The sequence below is a fragment of the Aphanomyces invadans genome, assembly GCF_000520115.1.
Source record: "Aphanomyces invadans strain NJM9701 unplaced genomic scaffold supercont1.5, whole genome shotgun sequence".
NCBI classification, from domain to species: domain Eukaryota; phylum Oomycota; class Saprolegniomycetes; order Saprolegniales; family Verrucalvaceae; genus Aphanomyces; species Aphanomyces invadans.
In genome coordinates this window covers 816,595-834,184 of record NW_008580150.1, presented here as the reverse complement: position 1 = coordinate 834,184, position 17,590 = coordinate 816,595, and the positions used below count along the sequence as shown (strand labels likewise).

The 17,590-nt window shown below is 54.7% G+C and overlaps 5 protein-coding genes across 7 annotated transcripts; 1 reads left to right on the top strand and 4 right to left on the bottom strand.

Moving 5' to 3' along the window:
- Positions 1 to 1,197: 1,197 nt before the first annotated feature.
- Positions 1,198 to 3,853, bottom strand: H310_03300 (hypothetical protein). The gene has a single exon (XM_008867105.1). The coding sequence runs from the start codon at positions 3,749 to 3,751 to the stop codon at positions 1,238 to 1,240; it is 2,514 nt and encodes an 837-aa protein (XP_008865327.1). The 5' UTR covers positions 3,752 to 3,853; the 3' UTR covers positions 1,198 to 1,237.
- A 1,331-nt stretch (positions 3,854 to 5,184) lies between these two features.
- H310_03299 (hypothetical protein) lies at positions 5,185 to 5,911 on the bottom strand. The gene has a single exon (XM_008867104.1). The coding sequence runs from the start codon at positions 5,891 to 5,893 to the stop codon at positions 5,240 to 5,242; it is 654 nt and encodes a 217-aa protein (XP_008865326.1). The 5' UTR covers positions 5,894 to 5,911; the 3' UTR covers positions 5,185 to 5,239.
- A 374-nt stretch (positions 5,912 to 6,285) lies between these two features.
- On the top strand, positions 6,286 to 9,650 carry H310_03298 (CAMK/CAMK1 protein kinase). 3 transcript variants are annotated; one of them, XM_008867101.1, is made up of 10 exons: positions 6,286 to 6,686; positions 6,734 to 6,924; positions 6,982 to 7,921; positions 7,993 to 8,208; positions 8,265 to 8,440; positions 8,498 to 8,642; positions 8,696 to 8,901; positions 8,945 to 9,016; positions 9,064 to 9,148; positions 9,193 to 9,650. In XM_008867101.1, exons 1-10 carry the CDS (start codon positions 6,327 to 6,329, stop codon positions 9,466 to 9,468), a joined length of 2,667 nt encoding a protein of 888 aa, XP_008865323.1. In that variant the 5' UTR covers positions 6,286 to 6,326; the 3' UTR covers positions 9,469 to 9,650. The 3 variants fall into 3 exon arrangements, with proteins under 3 accessions (XP_008865323.1, XP_008865325.1, XP_008865324.1); XM_008867103.1 differs by having other exon boundaries at positions 9,064 to 9,650; XM_008867102.1 differs by having other exon boundaries at positions 8,945 to 9,148.
- Positions 9,651 to 11,110: 1,460 nt separating this feature from the next.
- H310_03297 (hypothetical protein) lies at positions 11,111 to 11,812 on the bottom strand. The gene has a single exon (XM_008867100.1). The coding sequence runs from the start codon at positions 11,740 to 11,742 to the stop codon at positions 11,251 to 11,253; it is 492 nt and encodes a 163-aa protein (XP_008865322.1). The 5' UTR covers positions 11,743 to 11,812; the 3' UTR covers positions 11,111 to 11,250.
- A 493-nt stretch (positions 11,813 to 12,305) lies between these two features.
- On the bottom strand, positions 12,306 to 16,969 carry H310_03296 (hypothetical protein). The gene is made up of 14 exons (XM_008867099.1): positions 16,715 to 16,969; positions 16,150 to 16,657; positions 15,930 to 16,037; positions 15,532 to 15,861; positions 15,280 to 15,476; positions 14,959 to 15,215; positions 14,839 to 14,903; positions 14,612 to 14,780; positions 14,352 to 14,500; positions 13,850 to 14,250; positions 13,629 to 13,793; positions 13,366 to 13,564; positions 12,951 to 13,276; positions 12,306 to 12,902 (listed from the first exon to the last, which is right to left on the bottom strand). Exons 1-14 carry the CDS (start codon positions 16,921 to 16,923, stop codon positions 12,392 to 12,394), a joined length of 3,594 nt encoding a protein of 1,197 aa, XP_008865321.1. The 5' UTR covers positions 16,924 to 16,969; the 3' UTR covers positions 12,306 to 12,391.
- Positions 16,970 to 17,590: the final 621 nt, after the last annotated feature.

Below are 17,590 nucleotides of genomic sequence, written 5' to 3'. Positions count from 1 at the left end.
ATACGTGGCCCCCTTGTGTTGTATGTGCCCTGGGTAGAAATCGAGGCACGGACTGCCTCGCCCAGTCATGCATCTGTCGCGTGCATTTTGGGCACGCAGCGACACGCCACACGTTCCTCACGTTCGCGATGGTGAAGCACGACTTGGGCTAGAAGGACTCCGAGAAGCGTGTCGATGGTCGTCCAGCGTCGGTGCCTCCGTTTGAATGTACAAAAACCATTCCGTGCGACTCACGCAACCAACCCCCACGACATCGCCCGACACCTCCACCGGGCAATGCCGAAGTGAATTATCCTAGCCGTAGATATGACATTGCATGGCAGGAAGGCGCAAATGAGAGCTCGTACAGACCGCAAGGGGTTCGGCCGACGCGCCGGATCCATCCGCGGCGGCACGAGGCGGACGGCACCGACACGTTGAACGTGATGTCCACTGCATCTGTGAACGGCGTGGTTGAGTTGGGTCGGCTTGTGGTCGATCCATGCGCGACAGACCGCATCGTGCAATCGCGTCAATCTGCTCCCCCTTGTGGAACGAGTACACGTTCATCAAGTCTCGAAAGTGCAAGTGCCGGCGCATGCCCATCGTAGTGAACACATTGTACGTGTCGGTCGGTGCACGACCGTGACGATCTTGCACGACGCGCTGTCGCGGGAAGCTTGATGCCGAGGGCAAGTGGGCAGACAGCAGTATTGGTGGATGATGGCATCGCGCCGCCAAGACGAAAGGGGTGACCATATCGATGCGGCCGGACACACGACGACGGATGGAAGGTTGGCGCTGCACCATGGTCGAACCACACGAGCACCGTGGCGACGCAGGTGCAGAATACACTTTATCTTACATGATGCACCTCCACGTTTTGAACCAGTCGTGGCAGAATGCACTGGAGCTTGGACGATCTCGGTCGGCATCGATGCACAGCAACATCGTGCGGCACAGAAGCGTGAAGGAGATCAAAGCTTCTCACGAGTAGTGGGCACTTTCGGCTGGGGGGTTGTGGGGTGTGTCTTTGTGCTGTTGTGAAAAAACTCGTGCACCTGCAGCAGACCCAGCTCCGTCTCGACTCACACCGATTGAAGCAACATCGTCACACACGCTCGGTGCAGGTCTTTCTTCCTTTGCCCACACCACCCGCCGCTCAACTTCGCTAGCACCGATGCAAGTCGCGTTCAAAGGCGGACGTGTGCGGGTGGGTGTGTGGTCATGCAGATATTTATAACACGATGTTAACAACCTAGTTCACAGTCGCCGACTGGACCCCCGGTTTGGAAATCGTCGCCCCCTTGCCGCTCTTCAAGTAGCACACGCCATTCAACCAGCTGAACGCGCGGCAACCGCTCGTTTGTCGGCAAATGGCGCAGCAGTCCGCCACGTCCGCCGACACGTTCGACAGGTCGTTGTTGACGTAGTCCACATCCACTTCGAGCGGACTGCACTTGTCGACGCGGGCCGAGACGACTCCCGTCTTTGAGATCGTGCTGGCGCGACGACCCTTCAAGTAGCACATGCCGTTGAACCAACTGTACGCGTTGCACGCTTGGTTGGCATGGCACGCGGCGCAGCAGTCGGCCGCTTGCGCGCCTGGCGCTTCGGCAATGTCTTGAGCGACAAAGTCGACGTTGGTCTCGGGGGCCGCACACGTTGGCGACGCGACCAACTTGGCCGCGCGGGCGCCCATGACAGTGGATTTCACGCCTTGCGTGTGTTTGAGCCAGCACGTCCCGCCATTGTAGTTGGACCAGACAAACAGCTTGCACCCGGCAGTGTTGTCGCAATCGGCGCAGCACGCGTCCGCCGACGCGCGGCTCGTCGACTTGATGTCGTTGCCAAAGTAATCCACGTTGTCTTCGATGGGAGTGCACGTGGCGGACGTCGGCAACTGGCCAGCGATGGCTCCATTCGACACCACTTTGGTTCCCTTGGTGTGCTTGAGCCAGCACGTTCCGCCGAGGTAGTTGGACCAGACAAACAGTTTGCATCGGGGGGTGTTTTCGCAGTCGGCGCAGCACGCGTCGGGCTGCGTTTGCTTGGTCGAGGTCAAGTCGTTGCCAAGGTAGTCTGTGTTGTTTTCGAGGGTGCCGCACTTGGTCGGGGGCTTGGTCGGGTTGACGAGCTTGGCGGATCGAGCGCCCACTTTGTACGCCCACGGCGTCGAGTCATCGATTGTCTTGAGCCAGCACGTCCCGCTGTTGTCCCACGTAAACGTGTACGCGTTGCAGAGCGGCGTCTTGTCGCACTCGTCGCAGCAGTCGTCAAAGTCGCGGGACGAGACCGACTTGATGTCGCCGCCGACGTAGTCGTAGTCGAGTGTCCAGGACGAGCATTTGGGCGGCGTGGGGGGGCGCGTCGGGCGAGGCGTCGACGGCGGAGCCGTCACCGCCCTGAACGCATTCACGCGGCCAAAACCAAACAGGTTGTTCGGGTATTCAGTGTTGGGAATGCTGTCGCACCGTTTGTTGGGAGGGATCAGCGTGTCGGTGTCGACGTTGTTTGTGAGCGCCGTGTACACTTGGTCGTACGTGGCGTTCTTGTGGGCAGACAAGTACAGCGCGATGGAGCCAGAGATGTGCGGCGCGGCCATGCTCGTGCCGGACATGGTCGAGAGGCCCGTGTCGTCGTAGTTGCCAGCCGACGTCACCCAGTCGCCGGGGGCCGAGATGTCGGGCTTGATGCGGTACGTGACCGCCGGGCCCAAGCTTGAAAAGTACGCCAAGTGATCCGTGCTGTCGGTCGCGCCGACGCCAATCACTTGGGGCGACGAGCCAGGGTACCCGACCGTGCCGCATCCGTCGTACCCGTTGTTCCCGTTCGAGAAGACGGGAATGATGCCGGCGGCGCGCCACGCTGCAATCGTGTCTTCCCACCAAAAGTACGTGCTGTATGCGCCCCAGCTATTGTTGATCACGTGCGGCGCCTTGCTGCAGTCGGGATTCTTGCCATCTTTGTCATGCGGACACAGAAGGAATTGCGCGCATTGCGTGAGAATATTGCCCGGGCACATGTTCTCGGGGCACCCGACGCAAGCCATCCACTTGGCGTTGGGAGCGACGCCCATGCCTTGGGTCGTGCCCACCATGGTGCCCATCGTGTGCGTGCCATGTCCCCACGGGTCGACGGGCATGTCCGTGTTGTTGTACGGGTCGTACCACCCGTATTCCTTGCGCCAGTTCGACTTGAGCGCTTCGTGGGTGTATCGAACGCCCGTGTCGATATTGGCGACGACAATGCCGTCGCCCTTGGTCCCAGTCGCCCATAAAGCAGGCGCATTGATCATGTCGACGCCCCACTGGTTGGCACCAGCCACGACGGCGGGTTGATCCGATTTCTTGGGTTGTTCGAGCTTGATCACGACCGGTTCGTTGATCGATTTGACTTCGGGCAGCGACGCAATCTTCTTGACGAGGTCGTCCGACGCATTGTCAATGTACATGGAGCAGTCGATCCACGTCGTGGTTACCTTGACCTTGTTCGACGTCGCCGCCACTTCCGTGGACAATAGGTTCTTCACACTCGCCTGGGACTGGTCCGTGTGCTCTTTCAACGATTGCACGAGCGACTCAATCGTCTCCGTGCGCGACGCGCCTGCCTTCAATCGGCGGCGGTGGTTGGTCAGAGCTTGGCCGCAGTGGAACTTGACGACGACGTTGGACGTTTTCGCCACTTCCAAGTTGCGGTGCACTTGGACCGAGATCTTGGCCGAGGCCGCGACGGTGGCGGCCACGGCGAAGAGTGCGCTGATCTTCACCATGCTTGTGAGATGCGATGGAATTTGTGCAATGATGTCCAAGTGCCGCGCCGATCTCCCGCGTGGAAATTTTACCCGTCAAAGGTGTCAGCATGTGGAGCCAGAACAAAGATACGTGATTTGAAATTGCAACTTCGTCCCTGCACCACTTTATATGGAAAAATGTATGCGAATGGGATAAAGTGCGACATTGAAATATTCGACGGCTAAGATCGTCACGAATTATTACCCTATAAAAGTACATTCGTACGGTGTGCATCATCGCTGTGTCGTAAACATCTAGGCGGGAATATAATGTTGTGTTTGCATCTACTCCTTGGCGTGGCGACGTCATTCGGCACAACCATAGGAGTATGGTGGACATGATATTGAACGACTGCCTTGTGTTTCCTTTCAACTTTGAAGTGACGCAGGGTTTAGGAAAAGAAACGATGCATACATCCAGGCAACGCAAACACTTGTTACGGGCTAGGCGAACATCGATTTGAATGTATTGGTCGAGTTGCACGACTATATCAACCAGCTGGGCCATGAAAATGGCCAATATGATATCATGTACTTGTACTTTGTATAGTGTCGTTCCCTGATGGATGATGGGTGTTTTACCTATCCGACTGTACAAAATAGCGTAAATGACATCGCAATCTTCGAATGGTTGTTGAGGAGAATGCATCATAATTTCAAAAATACATGGGCTGTCGAGTTGTGTACTTTTATAGGGCATTTGACTTCGGCTGCCGGTTGCACGATGGTATGGCGCGGGGTGGCATTTCTTTGTGAAGTTAGAAGTGTACGAGTCATGGAGTGCCCTCCATCTATGTGCGGTGGAAGCGGGTGGAAGAGGGAGACATTGGGTTGGTAGGAACGGACTTCGACCGGAGCGCGCCACCCACGAGAACAAACACCACCCCAACTAAAGGGGGAGATTTGCTTCTATCGACCAGAACCGAAAGTGTACTTGACATTCCAACGGTAGGCAGGCGGGCGTCGAAATTTTCAGCGGCCAGGTGCGCTCTTGGACATCAAGAAAAGTTCCTGGTGAAATATCACTAGACATAGCGGCATTCGTGGTGGAGGGGGCCAGCTGTGCACACAACCTTTGACCATGATATTCGAGTCTGGAAGTACGTAACTCCGGGAGCAGACTCGACGACGACCCCCAATCACTCGTAGCAAAGCAATGGGAGTCAGGTTCGTCGGTCTTGTTGGCCACCTATGCACGCATGGACGAGATGGCTCGAAAATTGAGAAAGATGGCGATCGAGATTGCAGCTACGCAGCATACCCCGCGACGAAACCGAGGTCGATGGGAAGGCGATCCTGTGTTTTTCCCTCGACTGCACGATGGGCAAAGGACATGCCGGTCCGACATCGTCCCAGCAACGATTCCACGTGCACGAGGAGCGATGCGTCCAAGCGTCAACGACTCGATGTCGTAAGAATGCTCAGTCATGGTGGTCTCAATGTGGACATTCGAGTGCATTACCCTGCCTATGCAAACCAAGGAAAGTCGTAGTTGTGATCATCCTTCGCCCTCTTGCCAAACTTGCTCAGCTCACCGATCAAAACGTCGCGGCCTTTCAGGCCAATGGTGTCGTCGTCGGATTTGAAGATGTCGTTCCACAACTTGTAGAACGATGTGAACAGCGTTTCGACACCACGATGGTCTTCCGTGTCATGGTACCACACGTCATAGTCCTGCATGCTCAGATACGTTGCCATGGCAATACAAAACGCCTCTTGGGGCTTCTTGGCAGTCAGGAGCTTGCGCGCGGCAGCAATTTCTTTTTTGTACACAGTCATCATAGGGATGGACGACGACGTGTTGAACATGGAAAAACCTCCGTCGACGCTGTTCCCAGTGACTCGCATGATCGAGTTGTTGATCTTGTCTGCGCGAGTAAACGTTGCTTTGCGAGGGATCTCGATTTGACGGGACGTGTCTTTTGCTGGAGGGTCTTGGCGTTGGCGCTTGGCCGGTCGTTCTTCGTCGACTTCTTCTCCTTCTTCGTCATCTCCTTCCTCAGTTTCTTCATCTTCGCTCGCAAAATCCAATACTGCGCGGTCGTTCGCAAGCAATTCTGCAGCGGTGGGGGCAACAGCGGCAGCCGTCGGCTCCGGAGCGGTGTCGGATGGCCCTGTCATCTTGCAACCAGTTCTTGTAGTGTGATTTGATTCGCTTAAATACTGACAGAATAGCCAATCATTTGCAATTTTTGGAATGTTCCACCAATCGAAACCCCTTGAGCGAGACAGGGTGTCTCCACAGAACGTCGATGGAGGGTCGGGATTGCAGAATGGCCTATGGAGCTCGCGCCAGACAGCGATACAACCTAGAGTATGCAGTCACGCAACAGGGAAAATGGCGGACGCGTACGAGTACTGTTGATGTTGACAAGGGCATGTTTGCGCAGCACGACAGAAAACTGGTGGAAATAGTGTTGACAAATTGTAATTAGTGTGTGATGTCGGGAAAACAGGAATTGAATTTTATTATCTTTTGTTTTGTATGTAGTTCATGAAATTTGAAAAGGATACGACAACGCGTTCGTCTTTGAAGGCAACTCAAGGCGCGATCATGCTGGGCAGCGCAGTGGCAGGGCCGGATGACTTCGTGCGGATGCCGTGGCAATCGTTCTCGACAATGAAGCGATTCATAAGTGAGGGAAATCGACTCGAGAATGCGAGTTGGCGCCTATGGCACATGCAGCGTTTGAATCGACTCGCCGCGCGGACCGACGCGGTCGACGACCCGTACGACGACATCCTCCGAGAGTCCCGCAAGTGTGTCTACTGCAACTTGGCGTCGGCAACCTTGTCATGCAATGGGTGTTGCCATGATGTGTATTGTGTCGGGTGCTTCAAACTCATCCACATGCGAGGGCATCTGGCAACACACACGGCGGTCAAGCTCGTCCAGCCTTCTTCATCCAAACCGGTTCGTTGGATCCACACACTCATCATGGTCATAGACGTCGCATCTAGACAAAACAAGAGCCATCGTCTTCGGCATCCAAGTCGTCGACGTTCTCCACAGCACCGCCGACAGCGTCCAGTACTCAACCAACCGCTGCAATTGAATCCATTCCTTTGTCGTATAAAGTGTGGGAACACAAGATGGACGCGCTTTTCCAGAAGCTCATGGTCACGAGCATGCATCATGACGGCGACATCAGGTACTTTGACCTAGTCTCCATTCCCCACCACGAGATATCTCACCCATGCGTGTTCAGTGTTCATAATCTACCGACCGACACCACGGCATCAAGTCCAGCTCTTCCCGTAACATCGCCTATATACGCCGTGGCGCTAGCCAGTTCCTCACCGATGGTCGAAGGTTATCCTGATGTGGTGGCCATTCCACCAGCGCCGTCAACTGCCGTGACGTCGTCAGCATCATCCCGCAGCAGTTCCAAGCGCACCCCCGTTTGCAACACTTGCAAAGGACCGCACATGACAATAATGTGTCCGTTGCTTCAGCCTATGAAGAACTTGCCATGCAATCACTGCCACAGCCAGAGTCATGCCACGGCCCATTGCGTCGCGAACGTGTGCTCGAATTGCAGTGGTGGACACGTCCTAACAGACTGCCCGCTGCTTCTCCTTCCTCCGCCACCGCCGTCGACTCCAGCACCTCCGTCGTCCAAGAAATCCAAGCGGCTCGCGTGCGGCAACTGTCGCGGAGACCACATGACGATAGACTGCCCGCAATTGCCGCAAGCGTCGACGCCCAAGCACGAAAAGGCCGCGTTTGTTCGTAAAGTATACACCAACTACCACAATGACAACGCGTCCAACAGTACTCACGCGTACTTGGGCGATGAAGTTTCGGTTCATGGCGTGCATGCTCGAGGCATGACGTATCCGCATGACACGGCGGCGCCGCTTCCAGTGTACGAGAGCATTGCCGAAGAAGAGGGTGGGTCGCATTCGTTCTCGTCGCCCAGTTTCGACGACAACCATCACTCGATCTTGCCGTCACTGGAGGCAACGGCAGCGGAGCGTCGGCCCGATGTCTGGGTCCTCTCGGCGCTTCAGGAACTACCGCTAGATTTGTCCATGCAGGCCATGCACAAGCAAGGCACTTCTTGTGCGGTGCATTGCTGGTCCCATGACCTCGAAACCAAGGGATTTGTGTACTTGCGGTCGTCCAAGTCGTCCCCATCAACGCAGGTACGACCTCACATCCTCGGTCACCCACAACGTGCACGCAAGTAGATGCTCAGTGGCGAGTGTGTTCGTAGTGGGTGCGGCGGTTCATGGTGCTGTATCGAAACACATTGGTAGAGTACCTGGACGAGTCGGCGTGCCGGCCGATTGGGTTTGCCAACGTGAGCGAAGCCGAAATGGCCCTTGAAGACGATGGGGTGCTCACCGTGGCCGTGACGGCATCGGCGCTTCGGACGCAAGAATGGGCTGTGTCATCGTGGAAGTTTGACGCGGTGGAAGATGGCCCCAAGGTGGACCTTGTCCCTCCATTCAATCTTCCCGTGGTGCTACGTATAAATGACTGTAGTGGTTGCACGCTCTGTCCCGGGCAAGTCGACTTCAGTGGACTGACTTGTACTCGGACGACAGCGGCGTCGAGTTGGGCCAAGGCCGGTTCTCCGTCGTCAAGCGTGCGCGGCGAAAGGTCCCGTCGGCATGTGTGTCTGAGTGTGCGCTGAAGATCATCGACAAGGCCATGTTTTGGTCGGTGGTCCCAAACGGGAGCATCAGATCGCCCTCATCATGATCATCGCGGTGTAGGAGACTCGTCGAAGATGGCATTGAGCGCAACGACACGCTTTTTCGAGAAGTGCTGACGCAAACTGTGCTGACCATGCGCAGCCGATCGACCCATGAGAGCTTTGTCGTGCAGGTCATTTCTCTGTTTGAGACGCACGATCACTTGGTGCGTACATTCATTTCATGTTGTGACTGGGAGCTCAGGTGTGGTGGCGGCAGGTGATCGAGATGGAACTGATGCACGGTGGCGACGTGTTTGACCGGATCGCAGAGAAAGGTCCCATGGCCGAGCGTGACGCCGCCGTCTTCATATCGCACCTCGTCCAAGCCATCGACTTTTGTTTTCACAATGGCGTCGTGCATCGTGATGTCAAGCTGTCCAACTTGGCACTCGACGAGGGCACGGAATTTGGTGCCGCCCAACGGTACGCAAATAGGGACTGGTAGCGATGTCTTACCCGCCAATAGGTCGCCCGTTCTCAAGTTGGCCGATTTTGGAATGGCAGCGTTTCTGCTGCCGAATGGGATGCTCCGTGGACGGTATGTCAAGGCAGTGACGAAATCGTTGAGACATGGTTTTGCCCTAGCTGCGGCACTCCAGGATATGTGGCGCCGGAGATCCTTCTGGCCGGCGTCAATGAGGCATACCCCCCACACGTGGATATGTTTTCGGTGGGTCGTGTTGTACGACTAAATGCGTGTGATGACATCATTAGGCGGGCGTCGTGCTGTACACGCTCTTGTGTGGATACGAGCCGTTCTTCGGCCGCAACGACAAAGAACTGATTGCGCTGAACAAGGCCGTCGTGTACTCGTTCCATCCACAGGAGTGGGCTCACATCTCGGACCACGCAAAAGACCTGATTCAACTCATGATGCAGCCAGACGCAAGGGATCGCATCACGGCGCAGGAAGCACTGCGCCATCCGTTTCTGAGGGACATCCCCGTCGCGTCCTTCTCAGGCGCCATGGCGTGCACCAGGTTATTCTGATCAACTTGATGCTGTCATCCGGTTGTGTTTCGGATACTGTGGTCGACATCGCTTTACGGTACAGTGGACAGGGCGGGCACTTGCGCCGAAGCAGATTCAAACCTACAAGGGGAGACGGCGCAGTAAAACAGCGGGCTCTCGATTCATAACTAGGAATTACATGAATAGATGGATAGGGTCGATGCAAGTTGTACGATGGCCGCTCACGCAGTTGTGCCCCACGCTCGGTTGGTGGCGTGAGGACGTCCCCTCGTCGTAGAAATCCACCATTTTCGTTCCTTGGAGAGGGGGACAAGGGAAACAGATGGACATGACATTGCTTTGCTAGACGAAAAATAGGTTCAGCTTCGACCTGGTTGACACATCGCCAGCATAGGAACCATTGCCACCGAATTGGGGAATAGGCCTACGCAAAGTACATTGATATTCCAATATTTTCCAATATATACAAAAAGTAGTCGGGAGTGCATTTATTGTGAACCCTGTCTCTGTGGTCCAAAAACAATCAATTACTAGTATCTACGTTGCTCCGGAGTACAAAACATTGAAGTTTGTATACTTTAGAATTTGTCCATACAAGTGATTTTTTTGTGTCTTTCTGACCATAGTCCAATATTCGGTTTGGCAAGTCAATTAAATATTGCAAGGCGAGGGGATGGCCGGAGTCTGGGGGGAGGGGGATGGTGGATTTGAGGCGCTTTTTGAACCAGCGCAGCTGTTCCGAGTCCTAATTGTACCTAGCGTATGGGGCGACAGTTGAAATGGACGGAGTGTCCCATCATGAAAGCCAAATACGACGTACGTAACGCAAGTTGCCAGTTCGACCACCCGAACGAGAAGCCACAATCGACTGGACCTACACCAAAACGAGCGCCCAAACGTAAATTGCGCAAGCGACAACGAATGCATGATTCCATTCGAACCTGTGCCTGCCATTCTTACTGCCGGGCGAAGGTTTTTAAAAACGTAAAGAATGACCGACCCATGCGGCCGTTTGATCGATCTCACGGCAATCAATTCCATATTCCCAGAAGTGTTCGCAACGAAACTTTGAAAAGGATCAATCATGTTCCGTGACAGGGGAAGTTTTTATTGTTTGTTTGCCATGGCATGTCGTTGATTCAAGCTGTCCCAGACCACATTCCAATTCGAACGCCTATAAATCTAACTCGAGCACCTCTGCTTTGACGAAAACCCGATCCACAATGTGTTGTCTGGAGCAGCGCAGCGGGCATTGCTGTCGTCGAATCACTTCATAAGCAACTGTGACTGCAATAGCTCGCCTGCATGGTGTGCAATTGCCGTGTGCTCATGTCCACGTCGACCGAATATTAAAATACACTGCACATGTGCAGGAATTGACAGGGCGTGTGTTTAGTGTACGGTACAATTTTCCAGTGCACATGAACGTCACGGTACCAGATGTAAGCAACACATTCGAATCGCACTTGCACGACGCACACAACGCACGATGCGGCGACTTGCAGTGACTGTACTGACTGCCGCCGCGCTGGCGCTGGCCGACGACATGAACACCATTACTCTTGCATATCGTTCCTTGCAACTGGTCAACGAAACACCCGCCGCCACGCCGAGGCCGTCTCCGACGAGCTTGCCAACAACGTCGAAACCGACGCCGTCGCCATCGACGGCCACGCCGACCTCAGCACCAACAGACGAACCTACACCCGCTCCGACGGAAGAGCCCACGACCGTTGCGCCGACGTCCAAGCCAACCCCGAAACCAACCCCGACACGCACCACCGCCGTACCTGAAACGGATCAACCAACTCCGGAACCAACACCAGAACCAACACCGGAGCCGTCGAAAGCCCCGAAAACAACAACCGTGTTCACGCCCATGCCAAGCACGAGCCCCAAAACAAAACCAACCCCAAGCCCAACGGCGGATCCCATCGAAGTCGAAACGTCGAAACCCTCGACAACCCCCAAGGCCGTCGTCGACGCTGGCAACGGGATCGCGGGGTGGGTGATTCCCGCCATTGTCGGCAGTGCCGTGTTTTTGTTCTTGTTGGCGCTGTACCTATGCAACCGACTACGTCGGTACCGCGAAAGTGAATACTTCGACCGGGCATCGGAACCCATTCCGTACAGCATCAACCCCGCTGGGACGTACCGGGGGGCTCCAGCTCGAAAAGCCGCGCCATACCTTCCACCCGTCACCAACAACTCGACTTTTATGACCAACAACTCGAGCTTTGGCCCAACGCCAAACCAAGACAACCCCTTGTCAGCAATCGACCGAGGCAGCATCGGCTACTATGACGGGATGCGCAACAGCAACTTGAGCTTTGACCGCAGCAGCATTCCATCCTACGATGCGAGCAGAAGCAGCATTCCATCCTACGATGCGAGCAGAAGCAGCATTCCATCCTACGATGCGAGCAGAAGTAGTATTCCATCCTACGATGCGAGCAGAAGCAGTAGTTTGTCGTACGACGGTCGGAGCAGTAGTGTGTACGGGTCGCGTCATGTGTGCCTCGACGAAGAGGTCGAAGCGAGGCGAGCGCTTTCAAGTATCCCCCAGAACCGAGTCACGTCCCCCCAAGGTCTCCAGTCGTACACGTTCTAAATCCCTGAATGTGCTCATTTATGTTGACGTGGAGTCATCCTCTGCATGCTGTACATAATCCCGTGAGTCTCCGATGTTGCTGTAGACGTCATCACTGCGATGCTGCAATGCTCACACTCCATGCCACGGCCTACAATGGGGTGCACATGTACTTCAGCCATAGAGTTCAACAGCGGCATCGGCTGTCCTACAGGGAGGGGAGCCGTGTGATGCTCGTGGCGGCGCTAGACACCGCGTCGAAACTCCACATTGTTGGTGTTCTCCGGAAAATTGAACAGACCGATGCCATTTTTAACCGGAAAGATGTACATTTCAGGCATGTGAAACAAGTCACCCATCGACACCACGCATGGGAGGGAGCATGCCGCCTGTGCGCGCGGAGTCCATGCGCTCCTCCATGGCCTTGATGGATCGTCGCAGTCCTTCAATCTCTTGTCGCTGGTTCTCTACTACTTTGTTGATGTCCTCGTCGGCGCCGCTCTTCTTGGTAAAATATTCACGCGTGCCGAGGATCGCCTTGTCCTTTTGCAGCGTTGCTTTGCTCACGTTGAGCGCCGTGCGCAGTTCGTTGATTTCTTTGATCAGCGCCAGGTTGTCGCTTCGGGCGTGATTGTTGTCCTGTTGATGCGCCGTCACGTCGTGCGCGTACTTGCGCTTGAGCACGTCGACCGACTTTTCGAGGTACTCCTTCTGCCGGCTGTACTCGTGCTGGATGTCCAAGTCCACGTCGCCCACGTTGATGTCGGTGGTCACGTATTTCTGGTACAAAATTGCGACCTTTTGCGCCAAGTCGTTCGGACTTTGAATGCTCTGGACGCAGTCGTGTAAGTCGCACCGAAACCTATCACGAACACAGGTCAGGAAAACCTCGCACGTCCAGCCACTGCACCGTCGGATAAGAGACTGCTGGTCGCCAATCACTTTGCGATTCCGTGTGATGTCGTGCTGCATTTTATCGAGGCGCTTGCGTTGCTCGCCGATCATAATGTCGAGCTGCGCATTGCTCTTGTGGAACAGCTCGAGCTCCCGGTCCATTTCTTTGATCTGGTCTTTCATGTCGGAGATTTCGTTTTCCCGCGGTTCGATCTGCCGCTTGAGCTCCTTGATTTTGTAGTCCAAGACAAACTTGAACTTTTCCAGCTCCTGGTTCTTCTTCTTCAGGTCGTAAATGCGCTTCTCCTTTTCCCCAATGGTTTCGTCGCGCCCACGTATTTCCTATCCACGGACAACGGGATGAGACATCCATTTTGGGTCACGGCCATGCAGTCGGCAAGTGGTCACAACTTCGCATCCATGGGTTGTACCCGCTTTAACGACTGAATCTCCTTCTCCAGCGCTTTGATCTGTTCGATCAAGTCCTTCTCCTTCTCTAGGAGGTGCTTGATCTCGTCCCGTTGGTCCTCAATGTCCTTTTGCAACGCTGTGAACTTTTTCTTCATGATGCCATTCTCGCCCTTGTAGCGCAGTGTGGCCTCCCGCTCCGCGGCCAGTTTGTCCTCGTACCTACGTAGGATGGTGGCATTTTGTGCCTCGGAGCATCGCGCGGCTGGAAGGACCGGTGACGTACCGCTTCTTCAGCGACTCGATCTCTTCATCGACGTCCTCTTCTAACTGCTTCTTCGTCTCGCTGAATTCCTTGTGCAGCTCCTCTCGTTCGTCCTCCATTTGCATGCGCAACTGGCGATCTTCGTCCAAACGCTGTTCAAAGTCCTCTGTCACTTCCGCCACATACCTACGAAATCCACCACGATCAATAACGATTGCAATCGGCAGCGCGCCATCGAGTACCGTTCGTGCGTACTGATAAGCGCGTGCTGCTCCTGCTGCCACCGCGTTCGTTGGAGCTCGCGCTGGTGGAGTACGTCCTGATACTTTTCGACCTCTTTCATGATCTGTTGCTGGTAGTCGGCTTCAATTTCTTGCATTTGTTGCTGGTGTTTCTCCTCGATTTGCTTGACCCGCTCCTCGTACTCCATCTCGATGTCGTTCTTGTCTTCTCGCAGGACTTCGTACTTGTTTTTTTCCTGCTCGATTTCGTGCGTAAACTTTTCTGTGAGCTCCTTCAGGTACTCGTTGTAGTTCATGTCCTTGAGTCGTAGCTGGTACTCGTTGTGCAGCGTGAGCTCATCCACTTTGTTCTTCAGCTCGACCATCAGCGTATTCTTCTCCTCCAAGTCGCTCTTGGTCACCTACGAACGCGCTGCTGTGTGAGGCCACTGCTCTACCAGCCGTCCGTTTGCTGTTATCGCCCCCGAACATCGCGTCCGACGCCATCGCCACGTCGACATACCAAGATTTCTTCAGCAAAAACCGTGTTTTCCCGACCATCCTTCGCCCGCGCTCGGCCTTCCTTGTCGCGGATTTCAAATATGCATACGACACCGTCTTCGCCACACACAAGGAGATACAAATCGTCGAACGAAATGCGCATGCGGGTTACTATCACATTTGGTTTCACGTAAGCCGCGAGTTGTCGAGTTCATGGAGATGCTTGTGCGTGCGAGCGTTGGCGACAAATATATCAACAGGAGGCTGGAAATGGTCACGTACTAGGGCCGTTCAAGCATTGGAACTCGGTGAACTCGCCCGTCAAGGGAAACTTGTACGACCGGACTGTCCCGAGCTTGTCTGCTTCGTTGGCACCGGCAAAGAGCATCCGCTGCGAGTGGGCAATCACGATTTGGCCCAACGTCACGTCCGCGTTGAACTCTTTGCTCAACTACAACAACCAGTCGACGTTCATAGCATTCACGAGAAACGACGCAAACGATGCATACCGAGCTCGCGGGAAACTCGATTTCCTTCAGCATCTTGTCCGACCCGACCGCAAAAACGGACGTCCCTACCGTTCGTCAGCCACGCGAGCATCATAGCATTCACCCCAACGACGTCGTTACCTTCCCGGTTGCACACTGCAGAGTAGTACGGCACGCCTTTCTGCACAAACTCGCCCTCCCTCTTGGCTTCGTCCAAGTCCCACTGGTACACGGCGCCGTCCATCCCAGCGGAAATCAATCCTGAGTCGTCGTAGTTCCAGTAAATGCTGCGGACCTTGCCATTGTGGCCGCGCAAGTTGGCGACGAGGTCGCACGTGTTCATAGAAAACACTTGAATCGTGTTGCCGTTGACCGCAGCAAACAAGTGGCCGCCCGTGCTAGAGTCGGAGGTGAACGCCGCCATCAAACGGCCGCTGCCGGGAATACTGGCGGCTGCCGTACCTGAACTGGCATTCCCGACACGCCTTGATTGTGAATTCCTTGTACGGACGGATATCGTCCATGAGCACATTCATGAGCCGCAATTTGTCGGCAAACCCGACGAGGATTTGTAGGCCCGAGGGGTGCATCGACACACTGTGCGCTTCCTCGGTGAACTGCTTATGCACTTCACACGTGCGGTCGATGTAGTTCCACACCTGCGCAAGTGATGAGCCCCCCACCACGCACGGGCTGAACCGAACGGCGACGTACCCGAACCGTTTTGTCTAGCCCGCACGTCACGATCGTCGGTTTGCGCACGCACACGTCCATCCCCGTGACGTGCAACTGGCCCGACTCGCCCGGTCGATGGAACGGTGTGACTAAGTGCTCGATTTCTTCCGTCTTGAACGACTCCTTTGTCTGATACGGAAACATGTACAACTGCGAACTGGACACGGCCGCCACGATGGTCTCTTCATTCGGGCTGACGGTGAGTCCCGTGATACGGGACGGCACATTCTCGATCTTGAGTGATTTTGTAAACGTGAGCGTATCCGCGGGAGGAGTGCTGCGGTCGGGATTTACAACATAGAGGGACACCTACAGCTTTTGTGAGGGGGCTGGCAGATGGCGAGGTGCGAACAAGAAAATGTGGTCGACTTGCGTACCATGGCCTTGTCGGTGCCACACACAAGACCCTTGCTTGTCGCGACCATCGACGTGATGCTTCGGCTGTCTCCGGGCGACGCCATGAGTCTGCAAATGTACTCCCCCGCCTAGAGTCCATCGCAGCACCGTGTGACGATCCCATCGAATGTCACCGTGCAGACAGCAACATCCAACCCGTCGGGTTATGGACACTTCGACAGCACGACAACACAGCCGTACCCGAAACAACAACAGATCACCCGTGGCAGTGCCGACAACTACTTCGTCTTCCTTTTGCTTGAGCCAGGCGTGGCAGAGAAAGTTTTGGGCATCGACACGGCTGCTTGGCATCGGTCGAAACGCAGTGTCAACGATGCGAAAGAACTTTATGATGTTGAGGCCGGTGCAACACACAATCGACGGGTCGACGTTGCTAAAGGAGCACTGACTCACAACGGGCACTGCATTGGCTGCCGACGACGACGACGACGTCGATGGGGAGGCTGTGCCGGTCGGTGCCAGTTTAATTGTGGCCACTGGTTTCCCTTTGGACCAGTTCCAGCAGACGAGGGCCCAGTCAGGAGCGCCACCTTGCGTCAGCAAGAGCTGGTTGTCTGTGCTGAACTCCATGCTCACGTATGTCTTGCTGAGGCAGTCAGACGTTGTCAGGACTTTGCGCTTCTTGAGGGTCTTCAGGTCGTAGATGCTCACGACGCCTCGTTCGCTCTTTTCCGCAATCGCAATGAAACTAAGCGCATACCATCAATGTGCTGCAGCCTACAAGAGTACCACGAGTCACATGTACCGGCGACTGGCGCACACGGAGATGCTCGTGATCCCTTCGGTGTTCTCTGTGCACGTGATGAACTTTTGCTTCTTGTCGTCCATGCCGTACACGACAATGCTGTGGCCAGCTGGATATGCCACAAGTTGGTCGTCAACGTACATAACGTTGTTGGCCGCTGTCACTTTGAGCCCAAACACATGACGGTGCACGAGTGTCGCGCTCGACATCCTTTCGGTATGGCGACGAGATAATCAAAGCTCTGCTGGCCCCCAAAGGTCGCGACTGTTCGACCGTTACAACATGAATGCACCCATTGGATCTGTGACGTGGTGTGGCACCACAGCACGCACCGCATTTGAAACTGGCATCGCTCGAGAGAGGGCGTGGGTGATTCGAAAACTCTCGCGGGTCGGGATCGCGACGTTGTCATTATTTCCAGCGGGATGCCGTCTCGAGTGGCTTCTATCCTCCGACACGCACAATACGAAGAAAAGGTATATACTCACATGAAAATTATCCCAAGAACACGAAAAACAAGAGATATACACTGCTCTGAACCACAATTATTCCGACATTTGGGGTTGAATTTTGGTTCAAAATCAATTCCGACAATATTGTTTTGGCCGTTGTATTCAACACTCCAGAACACATGGAATTTGTATTTATTTGTGACAAACTGTTTTGAGTTTAAGCTGATACTTACTTGATCGTGGGAATTCACACGATCGTCTTGGGCTTCTCGTCATTGAGACAAGTCAAATCGACCCGAAGCTTATCCTCGCCAATAGACCTCTTGATCAAGTTATTAGTCTATGGGCAAAAGATTAGAACCTTTGAAAACCAATTTGTGAAATTGCAAATCATTCTGCTTTTGAAGATGTGCGAATGAATTTA